At 41.2% G+C, this 23,841-nt stretch overlaps 1 protein-coding gene across 1 annotated transcript in view; it reads right to left on the reverse strand.

Moving 5' to 3' along the window:
- Window positions 1-3,443, reverse strand: part of LOC134003710 (C-terminal-binding protein 2) — a 54,710-nt gene extending 51,267 nt beyond the window's left edge. The window contains exon 1 of the mRNA XM_062442981.1: window positions 3,386-3,443. Within this exon, the coding sequence (XP_062298965.1) occupies window positions 3,386-3,443 (58 nt within the window). The remainder of the gene's footprint in view (window positions 1-3,385) is intronic.
- Window positions 3,444-23,841: the final 20,398 nt, after the last annotated feature.

Genomic DNA, 23,841 nt, shown 5'->3' on the forward strand with positions numbered 1-23,841 from the left:
ATACAATTTACACCTTGCATGGTGTTGGAAACGGTTTTGGACAGCAAGAGTTGTTTTTCAGTGACAGCAAAACAATTGAAACAAAAGGTGAAGGCTCTGTTGGACAGTGCAGAAACGAGTGTGGTCTCAGCAGACGTTTTTGAAAGGGAACGCTCCAGATTTCCGCTTCAAAGAGACTGAGGAGAGACAGCACGGATCACGGCTTCATCTGGTCTGTATCTGTTTGCCAACTGCAGGCTTGGTTGAAGTGTGAACCTGGATTAAGATGAGTTACTTTTCTGACAGTAGCCAAATAAGCCCTGTGAGGATTTTACCTGCGTGTGATGGGGGAAAAAAAACACAGAGCATTGCTTTATGTGTGTTTTCTCCTTGCGCAGAGACAATCGCCATGGCAGCCTTATCACGCTGCTACACGCAATCAGTGGGACAACTTTGCCTGGTCATTGGCTCATGAACAAATCACATATCACAAGCTGTTTTTTTTTTCCCTATATGCCCTCAGAATGGCCGCCAGAGGACTGATTCACTGAGCCTGTATGATGGCCATCTGGAGATGCAGTGTATGTGTGCGCGTGTTCTGTGTCTGTGTGTGCGCGCACGAATGTGTGTGGGAAGGACCGTCAGCAGGTACGCTCACCATGAAGTAGCTCTGCACGCATCACAGCAACACCTGTTACCGTCTCTCTGTGCGTCTCTTGTGGGTTTTGAGCTCACGCCCAGCAGAGCAGACTAACTGTTGTTCCCTCAGGAATGACTAACTACCTCAGCTGTCTGATTCACACGAATGCAACAGCTGGATGTAGACGGCAGCTCTAATCAGGAAGGATTTCCACCAATGAACGATTCCACCTGTGCTGTGAAATATGACTGCTTTCATGATCCTCCTGTAGGGCTGAGCGATTATTCAATATCGTTAATCGACTTTCAGTGGAATTGCATCCTGATGATATGGTTTTGGCTTTTTTCTTTTTTACTGATTCCGTGCAAATTGTGATAGAAACTAGTCATTCAGTCATTTATGTTTTTGTATTGAACATGTGAGGAGTTTTGTAATGTAATGCATACCAATAGAACACAGCAGCTAGTGCTAAATATTAATTGTGCATACATTTACTATTATGTTGACATGGGTACATTTCTTCTGTATTTCTGGGAATAGCTAGAGGCTGAATTTAATACTTTTTAGACTTTAATATGTCTGTTTTAGGCAAACATTTTATTTAATTAGAGCTGCAGTGCAAAATGAATCTGCACCTATTTTGATTACTGATTAGCCGTCAGTTATTTCAGTCGTTTTTCAAGAAATAATGTCAGATATTTGGTTCCAGCCCCAGAGTTTTTTTTACCATCTTCTTCACATCAAATATTCTAAATCATTATTCGACTAATTGAGAATATAATCAACAGATTAATGGATAATGAAATTAATAGTTAGTTGCGGCCCTAAATTAAATGAATTTACATTTAGGACTACACACTTTTAAAACAGCATTTACATCACCATGATTAATAGAACTTGCAACAAGATACAATTGAAAAATTGAAAGATCTTTTAACATGTGAAAAAAAAATGTCGTGGCTTGCTTTTGGAGTCTATTTTTAAAATCCTTGTTACAGCACCACTCACTGAATAATAAAGTCTGTGGTTTTTTTTAAACTCACACACTGTGGTTAAACTCGAAGCCAAATTTCATCCACAGAGAACAATTAGTTACAATTTTACTGCATTGTATTCTCCTAATGCAAAAGCTTTAAAAGTTACCTCCTTTGGATGAAAAATTCAACACAATGACTTTTCTACAGCAGTGGAAAGGATAAAAAAGGATTCAGATTTGGTTTTTTGCACCTAACTATGGGCTGTCAGAGGATGCACGGCATATGTCCTTCATTTCATGCACACAACGCTGAGGTGCTTACATCATGCTGCAAAACAAATATGCTGGCACTGGGGGTAATGGTGCGTCTAGCTTCATTTTCCAGCATTGCAGTCATGTCTGCCTCTCCCTGCGCTGGCTCCAGGAGGGCCCAGCAGCTTAACAAGCCTCTCGGGGACCCAGACAGCAGAGAGGAAATGATTTTACCTCAGGACACAGTCTGACAGACACACACACACATATGTGCACACACTGGGCAAAGCCAAACAAGTGGGTTTAAAAATGCACATCCACACGGCTTGAGACACAGTTTATACACCCACACAAAGACGTATATTTCTTGTTGCCTAGGCTGACTTTGCAGCTACGTGTGCAGTAGGGGGCTCCTGTTCTATCTTAAGACCCCTCGATACAACACCACCACTCTCTAATCCATAACCTGAAGTCTAATAATCACTGCAGTTCATGGTGTAAAATTGTCTGCCTCCAAACAGGCGTGACATGACAGAGAGCGTTCAATCCCCTCTGGTAATCTAACTTGAGATGTTTAGAGATTCTCCATAACCGTAAGTCACACAGCAGACACTCCTACACAAACAAACACCGGCTCACAGACAGGCCACAGTAAAGCAGTAATCTCATTTACATCTGCCAGATGACTGTTTGCTGCTGAGGTCAACATTTATACACTGGTTACTGTGATATCTGACATGTGCTGTGTGCCAGGAGAAAATTATAGCAATCAATAAGTATTGATCATCAATAGGTCTCAGGGTTGTGCTAATAACAATAAGGATGGTTGGCCAGCGGACATATAGCTCCTGGGTAGTGTCGATAAGGGGAATAAAAGAACAAAGCAAGTTTAGTGAGGATTTATTTTTGCAATATCAAGCTAAATTAAGCTAATATTATTTGTAGATATCAAAGTTACATAAACACCGCTGTTTCAATACAACTGCAGTGAGTATGCACTGACATTGTTGAAACACTATGTAACTACACTACAGTTTTAACCTACAGAAGACATTTACTTGTCTTTTTGCATAACTGATTTGCTGCTTTCTCATTCTTTGCACGCAAAATAGCTTTACTGTATCTGGACATTTTTAAAGAAAGAAAAACCTGTTTAACTTAACCACACACTGTACAATTTGAAAAAACTTGCATCAAATGGATAATCCTTAAAATCTTTCACAACAAGCACAACTACAACAATTATTGCTTCTAACCATCATAATAATCCCGCACTTTACTCCTAAAGTTTATCAGACAATTTACCCGTGAAGAGACAGCCCTTGATTTGATGCACCGGAGCTCAAAAATCATCAATATCACACCCAGATCAAGTTTAATGAACTGTAAAAATCCAACATCATGTTTGAAAAAGTAAGATCAACTATAGAGCCCCTCTAGCGCACATATTGGAAAATTCAAAACGGTGTTGGTTCTATGCGAGAATGAGTAACAGAAAAAAAAAAAAAGTTTAGGACGGACTCAAACACTCTTTTTACCTTCACAAATACGGTCCAGTCGCTGTCTCTTCACTTTGTGTTTGTCAGTAAGGGACATGGCGTAAAACACAGCACGGGCACAGGACGGCACGGTACAGCTTGGCACGTCAGGGGACTTCTCCTCCTCAGCCACAAATACTGACAAGGTTCAGACTCCTAGTGCACTGTCGGCACTACTCCCCGGGGCATACCGCCTCGGCACATACACCTGCAAGAAAGACACACAAGCACAGAACAACCTGGTTTAACACAATGCTGGCACACACGCACACACACACATATACTGTACACACACATTACTGATGTACAAGCACAAAAAACTCTGACACGGGAAGACATTAAAGAGTCCTTGACTACAAAGTCACTCAGCCTCTTGCTCACAAAGAGCCGGTGAAGCTGCAGGCAATAGATATACGGAAAATCAGTGAATCTCTCACACACACACACACACAGTTAGTGACAAAGTGCCCCATTTGCTCCAAAAGTGACAAAGCTTCCATGCTCTAAAAGCTCCACTTTTCCCCTGTTTTAAGTGTGTTTTCTTTCGCTGACAAGCACTCATCTGCAGCTCCATCTAAGTTGTCACTCCTCACATTCCTTATTGATCGTAGTGACATTTGAGGTATCTTGACTCAGACAAATAGCAATCTACCTTTTCCTTTCCTCCCCCCTCAAAGCCATTTAAAAACAAAGTAAGCATAGCAATACTTATTTATCTGACAAAGTTGGATCTGAGTAAATGTAAAAAAGGCTGATAGAACTTGTGAGAAAAGATTGATCATCTGATAAAACTGCGCTTTTGTGCTGATGTGCTGCACCTTAAGGTTGAACAACTGTCATGTAATGACACATTCAAGCCAATAGAGGGTAGTTAAAATCTACTCAGAAACGAGCACACTACCTCACTTATATATCTGTGCAATATAGTGTTAATTCATCAAATACCTCTTTCTCCTCTGAGCTCAGAATATTTCAACTTCAAAAATCAATATCTAACACAAAGACGGAGAAAAAACTACACAGATCCCCACCCTGGATCACCTGCTCTGCCCCTGCACCTCAATAAACCCTATTTTAACTGCATGTATGACTGTAAACTTCCGATTTCAGATTTAAACAGTTTTAGAGAAGTTTAAAAATTGAGGCTGGCTAAAAATGAGACTATACAAAGCCTTCAATTCTGTATCACTGACACAAGCAGGGATTTCTATGTACAAATGCATCTTTGTTAGACAGAAAACAGAGAACCAAGCTCTGTGTGCATGTCTTCACTGGCAGTGCATAGAGTAAAGCAAAGATCAGCATCTCAGTGAATCACAGTACAATTATTGTAGAACAACACGGATTAAATGTGGCTCCGAAGACTCAAATGCCACATCATGCTCGTCCAGGACTAGAGCCAGAGGCGCCTTTCCTCTCAGAAAGTGCTGAGACCACAGAGACATTTCTTTCTGCCAGACAGCATCAGGGCAAAATCATTACATGAAGTCTTCATCATTTCATTGTAGTCAAAATAAAGAAGAAAAAAAGGGAAGGAAGCGAGAAAGTTAAGAATTTAATGTAGATTTGAGTCAGCCTTCTCCTCAGCTGTCAGTGTAACCTGTCAGAATTGGCTGGTTAGGTCTGGAGCTCAGGGCTGGTGTGGTTATTTGTGAAATGTGACATTATCAGGACATCTCTTCTCATATGGGACCATATATATCCATCATAGTGGGAAAATACACTAACCAGGTTATAACACCCTAAGGAAAAATCCCCTATGGAGACCTAAAAAACTGAGTTGTATGTTAGACATCATCTGTTCTGTCGTTTTTCTCTCAACCTGTGTTGTCCCTTTCCACTTCATTTAATGCCTTTTGACAGTGATGGGGAGCCGTGATGGGGACTGATATTCTTTCCTTCAATGAGAGGTAGGTGGACATTCACACACTGGGGAGGGCATGTCTATGATTGAAAAAACATTTTGTACAGTCAATATTCCGTGCAAAGCAGAGTGTGCAACACACAACCTAAGAACAAAGTCAAACATTCCAGACAAGCATCTAAGCTCTGAGAAAAATGTTCACGTCAGGCCTTAATTGAAGCTTGCTAAATAAATAGAAATGTTAGAAATGTGGTCTGATATGGGCTATGTTATCAAGACAATTAATTTGCGTCAAGCTAAAATATTTGATCAGACTGCCAGAACCTTGTCGAGCCAATGTTTTCACGAGCGGGTCCCTATTTTGTTGGACAGGAGGGTGATGATATACACATTCCTGTCGCCAGTTTCATGTTATTCTGCTGTTTAAGAGTTGGTGGTGGCACCCTGCACAAAGGCAGAAAAAGAGAAGACTGCAAGCTAGCAAACATGAAATAAAACAAGGAAATAAATCACCTTTGCAAATGTATTATGAGAAACGAAACGCATAGATCTCAAGGATAAACATGACACCTTTTGTTGAGAAACACTAAAAGAAATAACTGGTTTGTTTCCTAGAAAACACCTTCAACTGCGTTTTCATAAGAAATCTCTGTATTAAGAATGTTTTCTGTAGTCAAAGATGGGTGATTTTGGCGTGAGGAGGCCACACACACACACACACACACACACACACACACACACACACACACACACACACACACACACACACACACACACACACACACACACACACACACACACACACACACACACACACACACACACACACACACACACACACACACACACACACACACACAAACACACACACACACACACACACACACACACACACACACACAATGGGTCCCCTCCATGGTTCCTTTCCAAGGCAGCAGTCTGGCTCCAGTATGTTAACGTGCTGCTGGAAGGCCTCACCCCGTTTCTTGAATTATTTCAGTTCTTCTCTCTGTCCCTCCTGCTCTCTTTTCATCTGTCCATCTCTCAGTAGTGCTGCTGCCTCTGAGGTCTCTCTCACAGAGTCATCAATCACCGGGCTCTTTTCCACTGTGTGTGAGTGTGTGTGTGTGTGTGTGTGTGTGTGTGTGTGTGTGTGTGTGTGTGTGTGTGTGTGTGTGTGTGTGCGTGACTTAGGGAGTGAGAGTGACAGAGAGGGAGGGAAGCGGAGAAAAAGAGCACTCACAGAGGCTAACGAGATCCTCACAGAGGCCAACCCATCCCCAATTTTTATACCCCTTGTTTCCTCAGCCAACTACAAGCAGAGTACTCCCAAACATGAGAAAAATCTCCCTCTGTGACTTTTAAAATACACCCAAGCATGACCTCCATGCTTTTCTGAAAATGTATGTAACTTGGCATGGTTTTCTGAAAATTAAAAACTGTAACAACGCCGTCAGTGAAGCTAGGAGGGTCTGAAAGGGTATTTAGGAAGGGATTTTGCATTCTCACTCCAAACACAAAGGTCTAATACATGAATCTTAATATTTAAGAGGCATTAAAAGTCAGATGATCGATAAAACTCCCTGTCTACAGGGCCACAGCTCATTGAAAGAGAAACATTTGTGCGCGAGAGGCCGAGACATTAAATGGAGGAATCCATATCTGTGACGGCCGGCTCTGTCTCCCAAGGACGGCCGCGCTGTGAGGACAATCACAGTCCACAAACTCTCCTCAATGTCAGCAAAACACAGAGATCACAGTCCGAGTACTGTCCTCTGAGGTGGGGGAAGGGTAGTGAAGCAGTGGGGGCTTTGAATACAGAACCGTGGATAGAGACAAATACACACAAAGGAGTGGTGTCAGTTAGCGCTGAAACGACTCTTATGGAATAGTGTCAGAAAAACACATGACAGCAAATTGATGATTATTATTGTTAAAGTAAGATTTTTAACATTTTGGGATATACTTTTAACTTGCTTTCTTGCCGAGAGTTACAGTAAAAGACTGTACATTAAATATGAAGATGGATCCTAGAGATGGTTAGCTTAGCTATGTCTAGAAGTAAAAAAATCCAAGAAATAGTCCAGCATATGACCTCTTGTACACCACAACTTGTCAGTTTTACACTTTGCTTTTTGTAGAAGTTTAACAAACAAGATATAGTGTGTTCATTACTAAGTTTTAAATCTGCTAGTAGGCAATTTTGGCTAGCTGTTTCCCTCTGCTTATCCTTTATGCTAAGCTAAGCTAATCAAAGAACATCATCTTAGGCTTTGGGAACTTTTGAGGGACATTTTACTTCTCATTTGGAGCTTTTATGACTTAAACATTGATTCATCTGAAAAATAATGAATGATAAAAATCAGCTCAGCCCAACTCTTACACATTAAACATTACACAAGCAAAGACTACAAGCATTAGCATGAGAGAATGTGAAAAACTCAGAGTCAAATTGAGTTAATTTGCAACAGCATCTTCTCGTAACACAATGAAATTAAATGACGACACCACAGTTATTGCAATCCATCTTCCTACTGAGAGACAAAGGCTAACGCGATCGCCTCCAATGTGATTAATTGACTTTGCCGAAATAAGAAAATAATTTGGTTTGGTAAACAGACACGAGCACCGCCCCTGACAGGCTCTCATTAGACAGCAGTGATTACTTACTTTATTAGACACTTGGGGGGGAGGCTCCTGATCTGAGGCAATCTCACACTGTCAAAAGAGTTGTTGCAGTTACAGTGTCACTTCATGTGTGGACAGAGATCAGAGTTTTACAGAGAAACTTCAGGACTTGCCACTGAGCGCGGCGGTGGCAAACACAAGCACAAGCACTTTTAGTGGATGTACACTGACAGGGCACTATTGCCCCAAAGGATTACATTGCATCACATTTCACAGCTACTGGCTGAAGTGCTCTCGCTCAATACTGGACAGATTTCAAAAACTGACGTCCCCTTTAGTCACTTACACACAAAATGATGGGAAATAGGATCCAGGTTGAAAAATACATATGTTTTCAAGTTTCCCTTTCAGAAAAAATAAGCTGTTTCTTTCTTTTTTTTTTTATAAGAGAGAAAAAAATATGTTTGGACAGGAGGCTGATTGTTAAAAAGCCAAACTAGAGAGAAAGAGAGAGAGCTGGCTAGGAGAGCGTCTGTGGATGAGTTTGAGAGATTGAATAATTAAAAAGGTCAGGCTACCTGCCTGCTGTGTGACACACACACACACACACACACACACACACACACACACACACACACACACACACACACACACACACACACACACACACACACACACACACACACACACACACACACACACACACACACACACACACACACACACACACACACACACACACACACACACACACACACACACTTCTGAGAGAGGCACAATGCCCACTGGGGCAAAGACTGAAGAGACAAGTCATTTGAGGGACTGATCATTTTCCCTCGAACACAGCGTAGTTTGTGAACTAATTGGGTGAATCCATAATTAATTTGCTGACATTAAGCCTTGAGGTCTGCTCCAATAAGACTCTACTTTCTAAGGATGTGAAGAAATGCTAGTGAAGCCTCGGGCTCACTGCTGAAGGGGAGACTCTTGTTCTGATGCTTCAGAGTGCAGGTTCTGACATTTAGGGGAGATACCTAACAGCAATACGTTTCCGCACTTGTCAGTTATGTGTCAATACTGTGGGGCTTATAGTTTAATGTAGGCTGAGATTTTTTTCCTCAATGAAACATTTGGATAAATCCAGAAAATCCATACTGATCATGTTTCCTATCCACATTAAACCCGTAGCAATGCTAGGTTCTATTTCTCACCTGGCTGTTATAATATACACAGGATATCTCTGATGGTTGACACTTTGACTTGCAGTTTCGGCCACAAATGTCTGTACATTGGGTAAAAACGTGGTTAAATTACAATTTCCTTTGACTTGTACCTCGAACGAAGCAGGTTGTTTTCAAGCCTGTTTGCAACTTGTCAAAAACATGAAAGATTATAGTGAAATTTGGTGCAAGGTAACCAGTGCTTAGTTTTTAGTTCAGATACAAGGATTTCACTCTTTTGCTATTACATCATGAGATATTGCTCAGCTAGTGAAACAGTGGCACAACTGGCACATGTATCTCACAACTAATTACCCCTATGTTTAATTTCATGCTGATCCAGAAGCAGATTACACATTTCTAATCATTTTCAAATTCATTTTATGAAATTGAGCAGCCCTGTTGGAGGTATGCACTCAGTATGCTTTCAAGTTTCTGAGTTAATTTCAATATTTGTCAAGAAATTATGAAGAAAAAACCTGAACAGCTGTTTAACTAACACTGAAAGAATATGATTTGTAGTATAAAGCTCCAAAGATTAAAATGAGGTAAGATTAGATTGGAATAGTCTGTTGATGTAGATCTGTTTGAATTGTATTATGCAACCATAAATGCTTACTGTACCACAACAATCTTTTACAGCCAATCTAACCACGTATTCAGCATGTGGCAAAAATACAGAAACCACAGGGAAACCACAGGGATTTAATCAATCATCAAATGGAATTAACTCCAAAAATACTTGGACAGCGTTGCATCTTTTTGGAAAAACAGTGCTTAAACTCATTGCGCTGAGTGATGAAGTGATGACTGAGTTTTTCAGTTTAAGAACAGGCAGTCTGAGGCAGGATATTTTTATCTGTATTGGATGGACAGTTAGGAAGATTAAGATTATCTAACTGGTTATTTTTAGTAAGCTGACACATTATATCTCATTCTGGGAAGCTTTAGATGAAATCTTTCAATGAGTTGTCAAAAGCACTGCAGCTCTGGAGTCTCTGTTTATCTTAGTTTCTTTCCCAGCTGATGCTACAACCTATTTGAATGTCAATGTAATGTTTCAATGTGATTTCAGTGGTAATCCTCGCCAGGACTGTAAAAACATGAAGCACTTGCTTTAAGATAGAGTTGGATAACTTCAGCAGTTACTTCTCCTGACTTAATTTCCCCCTGGAGTTTGACAGGAAAATTGTGAGGAGAGAAAACTGTTAAAGTTATCTGACAGCGTGCAGCAGGAAAATGCACAGCAATATCCATCCCTCTTACAGCTGATTCCTATCAAAAACTGGAGCTCAGAAAGCCTCTTCAGAGACTCCAAAATGAGAGCCTCCTCAAAGCAAGTAAAACTTCTCACTGAGATTTTTACATTTTCACCCAAAACGACACACTTAAGAAAAACACCCCTGTACTCTCAATTACCATTAGAAATAACAAACACAAGTCTCAATGACAAGGTTGTTTATACAACTGATATTGCAATCCGTTGTAACCCTCTTGTTATTTTCTTCAAAAAGCCTCTGTTTTCTTTCCACTAGAGCCCCCATTTGAACAATGGAGCCCATTTTTCCCTTTCAGACGCTGGAGTTCTTCCAGAGGTAAATCTGTCAGCGCGGGGCCAAAACAAAGAAAGAGAAAACAGGAAGGTGTGGACACCCTGCTGCACCAGCCCGGCTCTACTATTAATATCAACTTACATGCCCATATCCTCAGCACCTCAGGCAGGGGAGAGTGTGATTTCCATGAACTAAGCAAGGCCTGCGGCAGCGTAGGCAGGTGACAGCTTGACACAATTATATTTAGCTTTATAATCACAGCAGGCTGAATGCTTTCAAACTGCAGAATTGTTAAACTAGTGGCATCAGTGATGATAATTTAGTCTTGAAATATACAAACAAGGCAGCCCTTGAATTTGAAGCTACTGTAGCCCACCTTGTGCTATTTACATCCAATCAATAAACTCTTGTTTCTCAAAGTTCCAGAGGCTGAGGTTATCAGTGCAAGCCACAGCTGAAGCCAAAGCTGAAAACACTTCCCTGTACAGGAAAACGCCTGCAGCGTGCCAACCTGGTGAGCAGAGGGAAGGCGTGGCCTGCCTTGCGAGGGTGAGGTAAGAACTGCACTCGCCACCAGCTTGGTGTCAGCGAGAGGCCAGGCTCCGGCTCAGACAGCCTGCCCGAGTCCAGCCGGCTCAGCTCTGCTCCCTCTGGGTCCTTCCAGGAAGAGCCAGTGTGATTCAGAGCTTCCTGGTCCAGGAGAACGAGGTGCTTCCACTCCCCCCGGAATGTGCCCACGAACTCACACACACACACACATACATCACTCAGCCCACTCCCTGCGGACGGTGAGACAGCCAACTCCGTGCTGTACTTGGGCTTACATTGGGAGGAGGCCAAGTCAAACAATGTGTTGATAAAGTCCAGAGCAGAGTGGTGAGAGGAACACAGAGGAAGAGCACGAGGGCCGTGCTGCACAACACGAGGATGGCGATTCACACAGCCAGGAACACTTAAAGGATAATTCCAGTTCATTACGACTTTGTTTTTATTCCCATAGTTTTGGCCAGCGTTTCTATCCGTAATAATAACACTGTATTCAAGTTAATTGGATCTCAAAAATCCCATCAGGGCAAGGAACACAGTGAGATAATCAGACATGTTTAACGAAACCTCCAGGTGAGCCAAAAGCATTTGGAAGAGAAAATGATAACCCAAACTGTTGTTAAAAAGTATCACAGTACATGGACTGACTTCTTTGACCTGCCATTCGAGTCGCGAGCACAGAGTTTTCCTAGATTATTGCGCTCACTTTCAATTTCACTTCAAAGCAAGGTGGCTTAAAACTGAATAAACTGCCGTCTCTTTTACAACCGGTCTAATCGTCTAATCAGTTCTGATTTTTCTCCCTTTGGACCTCGTTTTAGCCATGTCGACACATCTAAGCAATTACTCTGGCAAGTACAATATCATCATATCTGATATAACGATAGCCAAAACTAAAAAAGAAAAAGAAAAAAAAAAAACCTTATTGTAATAAACCTGAATTTTCCTCTTAATGCACATATACAGTTCAAAATCGGCTGTGTGTTTTTTCTGCTCCCTGAGCACAGTTTAACATGCCGTATTTTAGAGAGCTGGAGCCAATAACTGACTTTACAGGAGAGCTTTTTATCCGAGCCCCCTCTGATGGGCTCACAACACAGGGTTGGCCTCTCTCTCTCTCTCTCTCTCTTTACCACATCCTATCATCTCAGGCTCTACTAATGCACCATGCTTCAAGGGAACAGGGCTGACACACACACATACATGTTATATATATTTATATATATATATACACACACACACGAACAGCTCAGTCAATTAGTCCTGGCCCAACCTTGCAGCTGAGAGATAAATGGTGTGGAGTCTCAGCAGGCTTTTGCGCGAAGCTGTGCTCCTTGTTCGCCGTATGTAGAACAGCTCTCTTGAGTGCAGCTAGCCCCTCCACAACGAAGAGACGTGGCGGGAGCGTATAGCTGAGGAGGGGCTCAAAAGTGCTCTGGCTTGTATTAAAATATGACCACAAGGAACCATAATTCCCTAATCAAAGCTGGCCTGAGAAGCAAGAGAAGGAGAAGGAAGAAGAGGAGGTCGGGAGGTTCTGCTGGAGTGTAAAGGTGCGTACAGAATTTCAAGTCAATCCACATTCGCCTCATTAACCGTTTGTTTGTGCAGTCGAGCTGTAACACGTCTACTGAAAGAGATCTAATACAGACTGCCAGATGTTTCCTGGGGGGAAAAAAAACACTAAATGTGGCCACTCAAATTGTATCCACCATAACCTGGCTTGAAATGCTCCCTTAAAATGTGAGAAAGACCAGTGTCCACATGTTTCTTTACAGGTACTTTTTAAAGTTCTATGTCCACACTAAAACACCTGAACAACAGCAAAAAAGGGGAAAATCTATTCTTATTTGTCCTCTTTAGGTTGGCCGAAGCCGATCTGTTCTCTCCTGCTCTCCATGACATAGTGTGTTTCAGTACAGCCAAACTCACAATTTAGTTTTGATTTACACATTTTTCATTTTAAGTCATCACACAACTTAACAAGTAAAAATAATGAGAGGATTGTAGCTCATAAATGCTACTTGTTAACCAAGGGAACAGCAGTTCCTACTCTGCATTGTTTATAGGAATGTTTTACGATTGTAACGTCATCTGACAAAATAAATATGAATAAAGCTCAATGCTAAAACCAGTCCTGTGTGATTTAGTAATCCAAGAGAAAATTTACATTATTACACAAAGCCGTTTCCAGGAGTTCTGTTTTCCCTAACCATGATAAAATGTGAGTTCGCCATTTTCAATTTTTATTTCTCCTCAATCGGGACAGCGTTTTGAAAAAGCTCAATTTTTGCATGTGAAAAAATGCTGGCTTTATGTCGTTGGAAGGCCAGACCACTGAGAAAAGGATGCCTTTTCAGTTTCACCCTGCTTAATGTGGATGTGGTCTCAGCAGGGGGAGGTCCCACCAGAAAGCCTCACCTCCATCGGTGTAGTAAATCAAGTGGCTAAGCTGCATTATCTGCAACAACATGACAATCCTTTTAACACCTGACACACCCCGGTAACAAGCGTCACCCCCACATCGAGCTTGTTGACATGTTATATATGGCTCCCACTCCTCACTAACTTTTCACGAGATGTCAATCCTATCGGCACGCACACACACACACACACACACACACACAAAGACACCTTTAAATCAGCCTCCAATGCCAGCAGGGCGGGGCGGATGCAGGTGTTTGTGTTTATATGAGTGCAAGAGCCTTTCCATTGACAAGGGAAGAAAACACACACACACACACACACCCATGTACACAAACACAATCACACAGCAAGGTGAAAAATTACAGTGGGGGAAGTGGCCTGGTGGATTAACTGCGGAATAAAAGTGCTGATGGGCAACAAAAGAGAAAAAACAGCTATTCATCACCCTGGCACAGGATCAAACTCACACACTTCTCAAATGCCCTCCTTGAGTTATTGTGCAGCGCGGCTCTGGTGGCAGCTCCACAGATAATGCTGCCCTACCTGAATTGATTAGAGTGCGGATGCATGCTCTCTTTCCAGAGATGCAGCGCGTCCCTGCATCACCTCAATGCTGTATAAGAAATATTTTAATATGTATTTAACAACTATACTGAGGTTTTTTTTCACCTCTTTATGACTGTTTTTTGGGAGATAATCAAGCATGTTGCCGGGGTGCGGTAATTTTCCTCAAACAAATGCGATCTCTGTGCTGTCGCTGTTTCTGCTGCTGCTGCATTTCTCTGAACCTGGGGGAAACAAATTGGGGGCATCTGTGTGAAACTTAAATCACATTTTACAGTATTAGCTCTGTGCTGCTATTACACTTTAGACTAAGAGATGGGTGACAGATTGAAGGGAAAAAAACAACCAATTTTTGGATGATGGTGATAGAAAGTGCTGTGAAACACATTGCTGCAAAATCTCTCATAGGAGTTCAATCAGGTTTAAAGCTGCAAAGATTATTCAATAAATCAAGTAGTTGCCGACTATTAAATTAATCAATTAAGAGGAAAATTCCCAAATATCTGATATAAAATAATCAGGTTCACATCTGGTGATAGAGTTGTTTCATCATGGGATTAAGTCATTGCCATCTTGATCCAAAATTGAGGTTAACTAGGCCTGCTCAGCATTTTCATACATGTCACACCACATGACAGGATGTTAGCTGCTCAGCTGTATTAAACAGAACATTTGTATGGCAGCATTTACTTTTGCTGTGCTTTGTTTTTCCACTCATTTTTCTCCTATCTGTATGTCACATGCCTCTCCATTTGATTCCCTCAACATGATTGACGTGCACTAGTGCTGCAACTAATGATGATTTCCATTATCCTTGAATGTATCAAATATTTATTTCTGAGTAATCAATTTATCATTTATTCAGTGGCAAAAATAAATAAATATCGAAAAATGTCCATCACAAATTTCCAGAGTGAAAAGTGATGTCTGCAAACTGCTTGTTTTGTCCAAACAGTTCAAACCTCAAATATGTTCAACTTACAGTGATATAAAAACAGACAAAAACCCAGAAATCTTCACATTTCAAAAGCTGGAACCACTGAATATTTGGCTTTTTTCTTTTTTTTTGATAAATGACAATCTGAAATCTTTGCTCTACATGCTGCCATCTGTTACAGTTTAGTGTCTTCTCTCAAACACCAATCAAAGCAACATTTTATCAACAATCTGAACATCAAAGCTGCTAATACAAACCATTAATATGAATATAATGTCATCAGCTTTATCTGCTTTAACTGCTGTATAATATCAGCGCTCAACTAGATAGGCCATTTAAATGCATCAAATCCATAGTTGTGTGTGGATAGGGTACGTAAAGATGTGATATGTGTGTGTGTGTGAGTGTGTGTGTTTATGTAGGAGCAGCTCAGAGGTCTTCTCCCAGGCCCTGAGAGCACATAGCCCTGCACAACATTGGGAGGAAATGCCATGAAAAAGGATGAATCATGGGATTGTATCCACACTGAAGACACACTGACCGCCTCAGGGTTTAGGTCAGTTGTGTTGTCTGAACTGTGGCGACTGATGCTCCCGACATAGACGCCACACACACACACACACACACACACACACATATATATAACACTTTCTGGAGAGAAAAAAAAATCAGATATCCTCCTCCATTTTTGTTGTTTGTTTTCAATAATGAAATAGATGCTGTCAGAGAGTTTTCCTCCTCCCTCCATTGGGGCATGAGAACAAGTGTTGGCCTCAATTTCAACTCGCTGGGTCAAAGAGGTCGCCACGCCTTTTAAAGAAGAGAAAGCCCTTGTCACAACGCTAGGTTTCTCTCCTGCCTGCCACAAAATGTCTCCTGACACAAAGCCCTTGCAGTCGTATCAGCGCACTCCCACAGCAGCACCGCCAACAAATGTGACCTCCTTCTTTCCTCCCACTGTTAAAATAATAATAAAAAAAATAAACTTTACTCACCTCTACCTTGCCAACTGAAATTAAATAAATAAATGAAAACAATGTGTTCTGCAACTCTGCCAGACCACAAACACAAGTAAATTTTTTTTCTTCTTTCTTTCTACTAACTTCAAGATAGTTTCCATGTTAGATTTAAGGTGACGGCTTCAACTTTATACTGAGTTGTGTTCAAGGCCTGAGGGAAAATGCTTTTTCGCTGTTTATCTTTGGCTGGTCTGCGCCAAGGCCAATGAAACACTGCAGAAACTTAATGTTGCCGATGCTCAAACCTGCAAGAAAAAAGACAGAGCTCTCGAAGTGTTGCCAGGTCTTTGAACACTAAAACTATAAATGTGCAAAACCAGAGTTACTGTACCACAATGAGGTTAATTATACCTTTCTGCTTGAACTACACTTGTAATTCCAGATGACTTAATGGAATTTTCAGGGCCAAATATCTGTAGCCACAGCTCGGTTTTTCATTTTTATACGCGTGTAATCGAATAATTCTAGTAATACAGAAACTATAAGTCCATTAATCGATCTACAGTGGATTAATAAACAATGATTTAGGTAATAGGTTAATCGTTTAGTAATTTATGAAGCAACAATGCCAAATATCCACCGGTTCCAGCTTCTCCAATGTGTTTTATATCATTGTGGATGAAGTTTTAGATTGTTAAAGACAGAAAAAAGCAAGTTGAAGTCATCACCTTGATCTCTGCAAGCCTCTGTTGGATATCCTTGACATGAATCGGAAAATAACTGACAGATTAATCAATAATGTAAATAATCGTTGGTTGCAGCACTAGATTTCAGTCAGTTTTGTGAACTCTATGGGGTATAATATGCTAACAGAACTCATAATGTCTTCTGAGGTGTGACCCCTTCCATCTGCTCCCACAAGCATACAACAATCCCAGAACACACACACACACACACACACACACACACACACACACACACACACACACACACACACACACACACACACACACACACACACACACACACACACACACACACACACACACACACACACACACACACACACACACACACACACACACACACAGAGGTCTGGCCGGATTAAATCAAGTGCATGGAGAGCAGGGCCCCATTACCCTGCAGAAGCCACTTCAATGGCTGCTTTACTAGCCAGTGTTTCCCCCCAATTATAAAAGCACAAGGCTTAAGTCAGCAGGGAGGTTGGGGGCCTCTTGCGGGGATGACCTTTGTGAACTTGAGGATGGGGGTTAGGGCAAGACTTGACCGCAGGGCCAGGAGGTGAGAGTCCAGTTCAGGCGTGAGGAAAAAATGGAGGACTTTTTTTTTTAAATATTTCTAACGAGACAAATAAACCTGAAGTTGCAGGAAATACTGCTGGGAGTGGACACTCTTTTAGCCAAATTAACTTCCAAAGTAAGTAATGGGGAAAAAAAGAAGGTGGAGGACGCAGGGAGGAAGAGAGGAGGATGAAGGAGTAGGGGGTGGGGACAGTGAGTAGATTGGGTGACAGGCAGGACAGAGGTGTGTGTGTGTGTGTGTGTGTGTGTGTGTGTGTGTGTGTGTGTGTGTGTGTGTGTGTGTGTGTGTGTGTGTGTGTGTGTGTGTGTGTGTGTGTGTGTGTGTGTGTGTGTGTGTGGAGGGAGGCTACAATCTCTGCGCAGAAAATTAACAATTCGACACTGTGCTGTGTCTGCACGACATTAAATGCATGAAACGCATGAATTATTGCGCGGAGCAAGCTGAATTAACTCTATATATCAAGCTGAGTCCAAATAGTTCAGGGGTGAGGGGCTGTGTGCCTCAGCTGATGAGGTGGAAGGGGATAGCATGGGGAGGAAGAGGGAAAAATAAAGTAACTCAACATTTCTATCTCCTCCCATTAAAGTTAACCACTTCTCTCTCTCCAGAGCCATAAAGCTGTCAAACAGACCTCTGATTTATTCTGCCCTTGCCCAGGCTCCTGTCCTAACTATCGCATGCCTCCAATTAATTTTTTTTGTTGCTCTCCATCCCTTCCCTGTAAATGTAATGAGATTGCAGCACTGAAAACTGCTGACTCCCGTTAATGCACAATTCTTTAATAATTCCAAAAGCTGGCTGCAAAAGCCGAGGGAAGATGCATGCTCGCCCAATAATAGCATTTTAAAGGCGCACAGTTTTGTCAGAGGTGTAATTAACATTATTCACTGCGACATTTTTCACATTTGCACAATACACACGGACCGAAGCTCAAACCTGGGCTGCGTAAACACTGACTGTAATGTATGAAAAACTCTTTGTGACAAATACCATCCTAGGATGTGATCGGCGCTGCATCCATTTGTACACCTCCTCTTCACCCACTCAACCATTCCTTTCAAAAGAGACAGAAGTCGATCTAAATTGTAACACTGAGGAAGATGCATAGAAAGACATAGTAACAAATACAGGATGGTCCATTTGGGATGTCTAGGGTAAATTTACACATTATAAAGATCATTCACAGGTACTATTGTATACCAGTTAGACTTCATAAAAAGGAAATGTAATGAAGAGACAGGTAGCTTCTTACACTCATTGATTTAGCACTGACAGGTTGACACGTTTAAGGGGAGGTAGACTACTATTCTACACCCTTCATTGTTGAGGATATATGGGATTATGTTATGTTAGGTTCATTTGCTGATATACATCATTTTGTTCTATGTATCTTTATTCAACATGGTTGCATTTTTTCCATTGAATAGTTTTTTCCTTTTTTCATATGATTTGTGACTAATCCAAAATTAAAATAAAAACTTAGTGACAAAAAGGAGACAAGTTGTTTTTAACAAGCTATGAGCTGCTGTGAAGAGAAGAAGAAGTACAGAAAAAGCACTTTTCATTTTTTACAACAGCGCACGCTCATCAGCTGCTGAGGCGATCAGATAGGAGAAAATGGCTGCAGTAATTGCATTTGGAAGATAGAGCATCCTAACATACAAACAAGGTCAACAATGCAAGGCTAATTGAGTCAAGATTTTAATTACCCCAATCATATCTTTCAGAAGTGTCCAGGAGATGAATAAGACACTGCCTACTGGCCGTGTTGATGGTGTGATTGAGTTGAGTGCTGACCGTTACGGGTGGGCTGCAGGTGCACAATGGGAGGTATTAAATAGACTGTTTTGGTCAAAGCTGAGCGCAGCTGGCAGGTGTTGGTGTGGAGGGACTTTATTACCCTATAAACTATCTAAGACAATTTACTAACACCGTCTTCTGTGGGCAGCAAAAGCCCCGATTCAATTACTGCTGAAACTCAACATAGAGAGCCCTCGGAGACCAGAGAGGCTTGACTCATTGTTCTTCATGTCACCTTCCTAAGCAGAAAGCACAACGGCAAATGTTCTCACACTGCCGGAGCAAAATGAAAGGAAACTGGCAGTTGTAGATGTAAACCAATACACAAGCATTATACCCAGCAGATCTGAAGATTGATATGTTCTCATGGGCGACTAATAACTCTTGTCAGAGGAAAAAGTGGATTTAAGCAAACTATGTTGATTGATTGACATGTTTTGGACAATTAGAAGCTCAAGGAAGCGAGTGTTTCCTGCTTGTTTTGTTGTCCTTTGTTTGTGTACATGGAGAAGATTCATTAGGCCTCTGCATGGAGGATTTGAGATCTGCAGAGCGAGAGGGACCCAGCCCAAGTGAAGCATGTCAAATTAGGAGGGAAAAATCAAACCGCTGCTACTGGGACTCATTAGAACCTCAACAAACACAGCATTTTGTTGTGTATGTGTGTGTCTGCCTCTGCGTGCGTGTACTAATAAAACAGAGGAGGAGCGTTGGGTTGTGTGGTTTTAAGTTATTTTCATCATAGCAGTTTGTTTTATGAGGCACCGAAGCTGAGAGACTCTGCAAACAACTTTAATGAAAGTGAGGATCCAGCGGCCTCATGGGAACAAAAAGTGCTAAGCCGATGTATCAGGTGACTTTAGGAAAATACCCAAGGTTCCCCAGCTTATAAACCAACAAGGACACATGGTGTCACTGATGCAAAGCACCTCTTTGTTTATGTGAGGATTTCTACAACTGAAGAGGGGTTACGGTGAAATGTTAGACTGACTGAATATTAAATTTCTCTCTCCTTCTCTCTCTCACACACACTCATGCACAGCTCCTTGTTAGGACATGTCACTGACTTCCATCCATTGTGAACAGCCCAACCTAAACTCTAACCCTAACATTAACCAATTCATGCCTAATCCTAACCTTAATTCACACCTTACCCCTAACCTTAACTGGGACCTTAGAAATTACTTTTTGCATCATTAGGACCGGGCTTTGGTCCCCATGACGACTACTGGTCCCATCAACGTTGGATACCGGAAATGGTCCCCAAGAAGTAACAAAAACATGCGCGCACACACAGTATTCAGAACAGTCCTAAGTAAAAAAGTAAAATCTTCTCCTTTGACAGAAGTTGAATATACATTATGCCTGGTGTTCAAGTGGTTTGAGAAGTGGCTGCTAGGCGATCGATCAATGTTGTTTGTGAGTTTACAATTCAAAATCACGATTCTTAATTTGCTACATAGCACAGATGTTCAAGAATCCACAGCAGAGATAGAGACTCAAGTCACCCAACTACAATTCACCAATTTAACTCACTGCACCACCAATACAGTTAGCAATTTCGCAGAACAATACACACAAATGGTACTTTTTGTGTACACACACTTAATGACAGCAAAAGAACATGTGTTTGTGCAACTGGGTCATAGTAATGTCCTTGATGATGGTGAATACAATCTTGTAACCAAAGGTGGTTACGACTTAAGACTTTTCAGAGGACAGATACAGTCTGAATCTTAAGTGAATTAAACAGATGTTTCAAAATACCCATCAGACAAAGGAAAGCAGATTTAAGATTTAATGCTACTATGACGAATCATTGAGCGCAGCTAAGGAGGTAAAGAAAACAGAACGGCTGGAAGGAGGAGAAATACTTAAATATCCAGTGGAGAAAGTGAGAGAGGGATTTCTCGACTCTCGCCAGCAACATGCTCTTTACATGGGCCACCAAGAATGGTAGAGCCAGTAAAATGTGGGATTAAAGACCCTCCTGAAATGAGACAGGGAAGCCCTATTTGTAATTGGAGTGGGAAAGACTTATCTGTCACTGCATTCATTCCTGGGTAACCATTCTTATGTCAGTCCCCCTACTTACTAAGTATTTAACCGTTAAATATAGCATACCGGTAAATTATAGCATACTGCTGCAGTGCCTGTTGTGAACAGTCCATTTGCTTGACCTCTGGCCACTACTTCAACACACAGAAAAATTAATACAGTACATACGATGTGACGTGTGACATACAAGAAACTCACATTCTATTATACACAGAAATAATAAAGGTTAGGGTTAGGGTTAGTACTCTAATAACAAATACATATTTCAAGTCAAATAAAGGCTGCATTTAAAAACATAATGTATATCCTTAAGTACAGTGGATCAATCATATCAGGCTTTAATATTTTCTATGCCTTCAGTTCAGATTTGAGTGGGTATGTTTGTTCCAAAGATGTGTGCTTTGTCTGTAGGGGCACTTCACTATCATCACTGTCTCAGGGAACATGAGAGAAAATGGTTTTGAACTATCTGTTGAAGTATTTGGTCCATTTGATGTGCTTACAGTCATTGTGTATTGAGCTATGAGCACCTCCAGAACGTGGGTGATCTACGCTCAACCATGAACCTATACTTTCTGACTAGACATGGGGTCAGAGTGTCCATTCTTGGTTAAAAGCTTTTTTCAAGATCTACTTTTCTATTTTTAGAGCATTTTTTTCTCTAACTCATGTTTCATATGCTCTAAGGTTGTTTTTTGCCATGAATTGGCATTGTGAAAATAGCTCATAGGTTGTGTGGTAACCCTTGCTATTAGAAAATCTGATGTGATGTAGTTGCATGTTCAGTGCTGCAGATGTTCAGTGAGTATTGCAGTTGCCACAACTCCAAATCTGACATTGCTTTTATGCAATAATTAGCTATAATTTTGGGGAAATAACTGCAGCATTAAATGAAGAAATAATGTTGCAGCTCACCTCCACCAGCTTGTTTCTTGAGTCTATTACATGTTGCTAAGCAACAGTAAACAAAACCAGTAGTATGCCATTGAGACAATGAATAGTAGGCAAATACAAACATTAATGAGATTTTAACAAGAGTAAAAAAAACCTGTAATGGTTGATTTACAGATCACTTTGGTTATTGCATACCTTATATCCCACAAATAGATTCATATTTCTTGCTACAATACTGGCACGCAGTTCCATTCATACTTTGTTTTACAGGTCCAAGGACACAGGCACACTTCACATGTGCACTAGTAAACACAGGTGTAGTTTCCAGAGTTGTAAAAATCAAGTCTGAGAGTAACCACTGTGCAGTGTTTTTCTGATCAACCTGTAAAACACAATAATCTGTTACTCCAACCAGACCTGATGGATCATATTTCATTGTCTCACCAGCACTTTAAACAACACACCCAGACCAACACAGCCCCTTGCATTGTTTTACACAGGGCTGTTTTCAGTCTGAATGCAGCTGAGGAGTGCAGCTTAAAGGGAAACTTAAGTCATTTTCCACCTGGACCCTTTATCCCCATCATTTTGTGTCTGTTTGTTATTGTGTCTGACCAAGTCTTCCTCAGTGAAATCTTGCAAGATGTTTTCAAAATCATTTAAAAATTGAGTCATGACTTTGGAAGTTTTTTTTAGTTAATACTAAATTACGCTTTCTGTGCACTAAGCCCCCCTTGAATGACAACAGGAATACAGTACATGCAGACACTATATGTTGCAGCCAGTTGCTGGCTGATGACACACTCTAGAGACCACAAGACATCAAACACTGAACAGTGTTTTAGATTGACGCTATGCTGCCTTAAAGGTTTGGCCAAATTTGATGTGTAACCTGACTTACAGCTGATCGGTTTCCCACATTGCATTTTGTCTTGTTGTTTTCTTTAATAATGTTGTTTTCTTTTATTGCAGTCCATCTTGCACTACTGTTGTGACATAAAGCATGCATAATCTTTTATTTTGTTTTATTTTTTATCTTGTCATGCGTGCACGTATCAAAACAAATTGACACGCTGATACACTGATGCGTGACATAAACAGATCCTGGCACATAGCCACATACATTGTTGCCTTTGTTTACAATGATAAAAGGTTTAAGAACCAATAATCAAAAGCAAAATTAAAATGTTTTAATAGATATCCGGTTCTTAGCAGTTCTAATTTGGAACCGGTTTTCTTTTTCCAACACCGCAAGCCACGGCCTTCAAACACTTCCCTTTACCGCAAAGCCGCACAACAACCCCCACCACCTTACTTATCATCCAAAAAGCTTAACCCTGCAAACTTCCCCCCTTCGCCGCCGCCCCACTCCTCTCCGCTTCTCTCTGTCTCCTCTCTCTGCATGTATAGCTGTGATGTCTCCCCTCAACAGGCAGGGAGGCGTGGCGTTTCCTGTCCCTGTCTCTCTTACTTCCCTGTGCCCCTCCCTCACCTCCCTCTCTCTCTCATTCCTCAGATCATTTCAAAGGGCCCAGGAGATCAAAGCTGGCCCTTCTTTTAAAATGGACAGGAATGGGGATGTATTTAGTTAATCATTTATTTGAAAAAGAAAAAGAAAAAAAAGGCCCCACCTCTCCTCTCCTCTTCCCCCCCACTTTCTGTCTTGCCACTCGTCTTTCTTTT

Source organism: Scomber scombrus, chromosome 21 (genome assembly GCF_963691925.1).
Source record: "Scomber scombrus chromosome 21, fScoSco1.1, whole genome shotgun sequence".
NCBI classification, from domain to species: domain Eukaryota; kingdom Metazoa; phylum Chordata; class Actinopteri; order Scombriformes; family Scombridae; genus Scomber; species Scomber scombrus.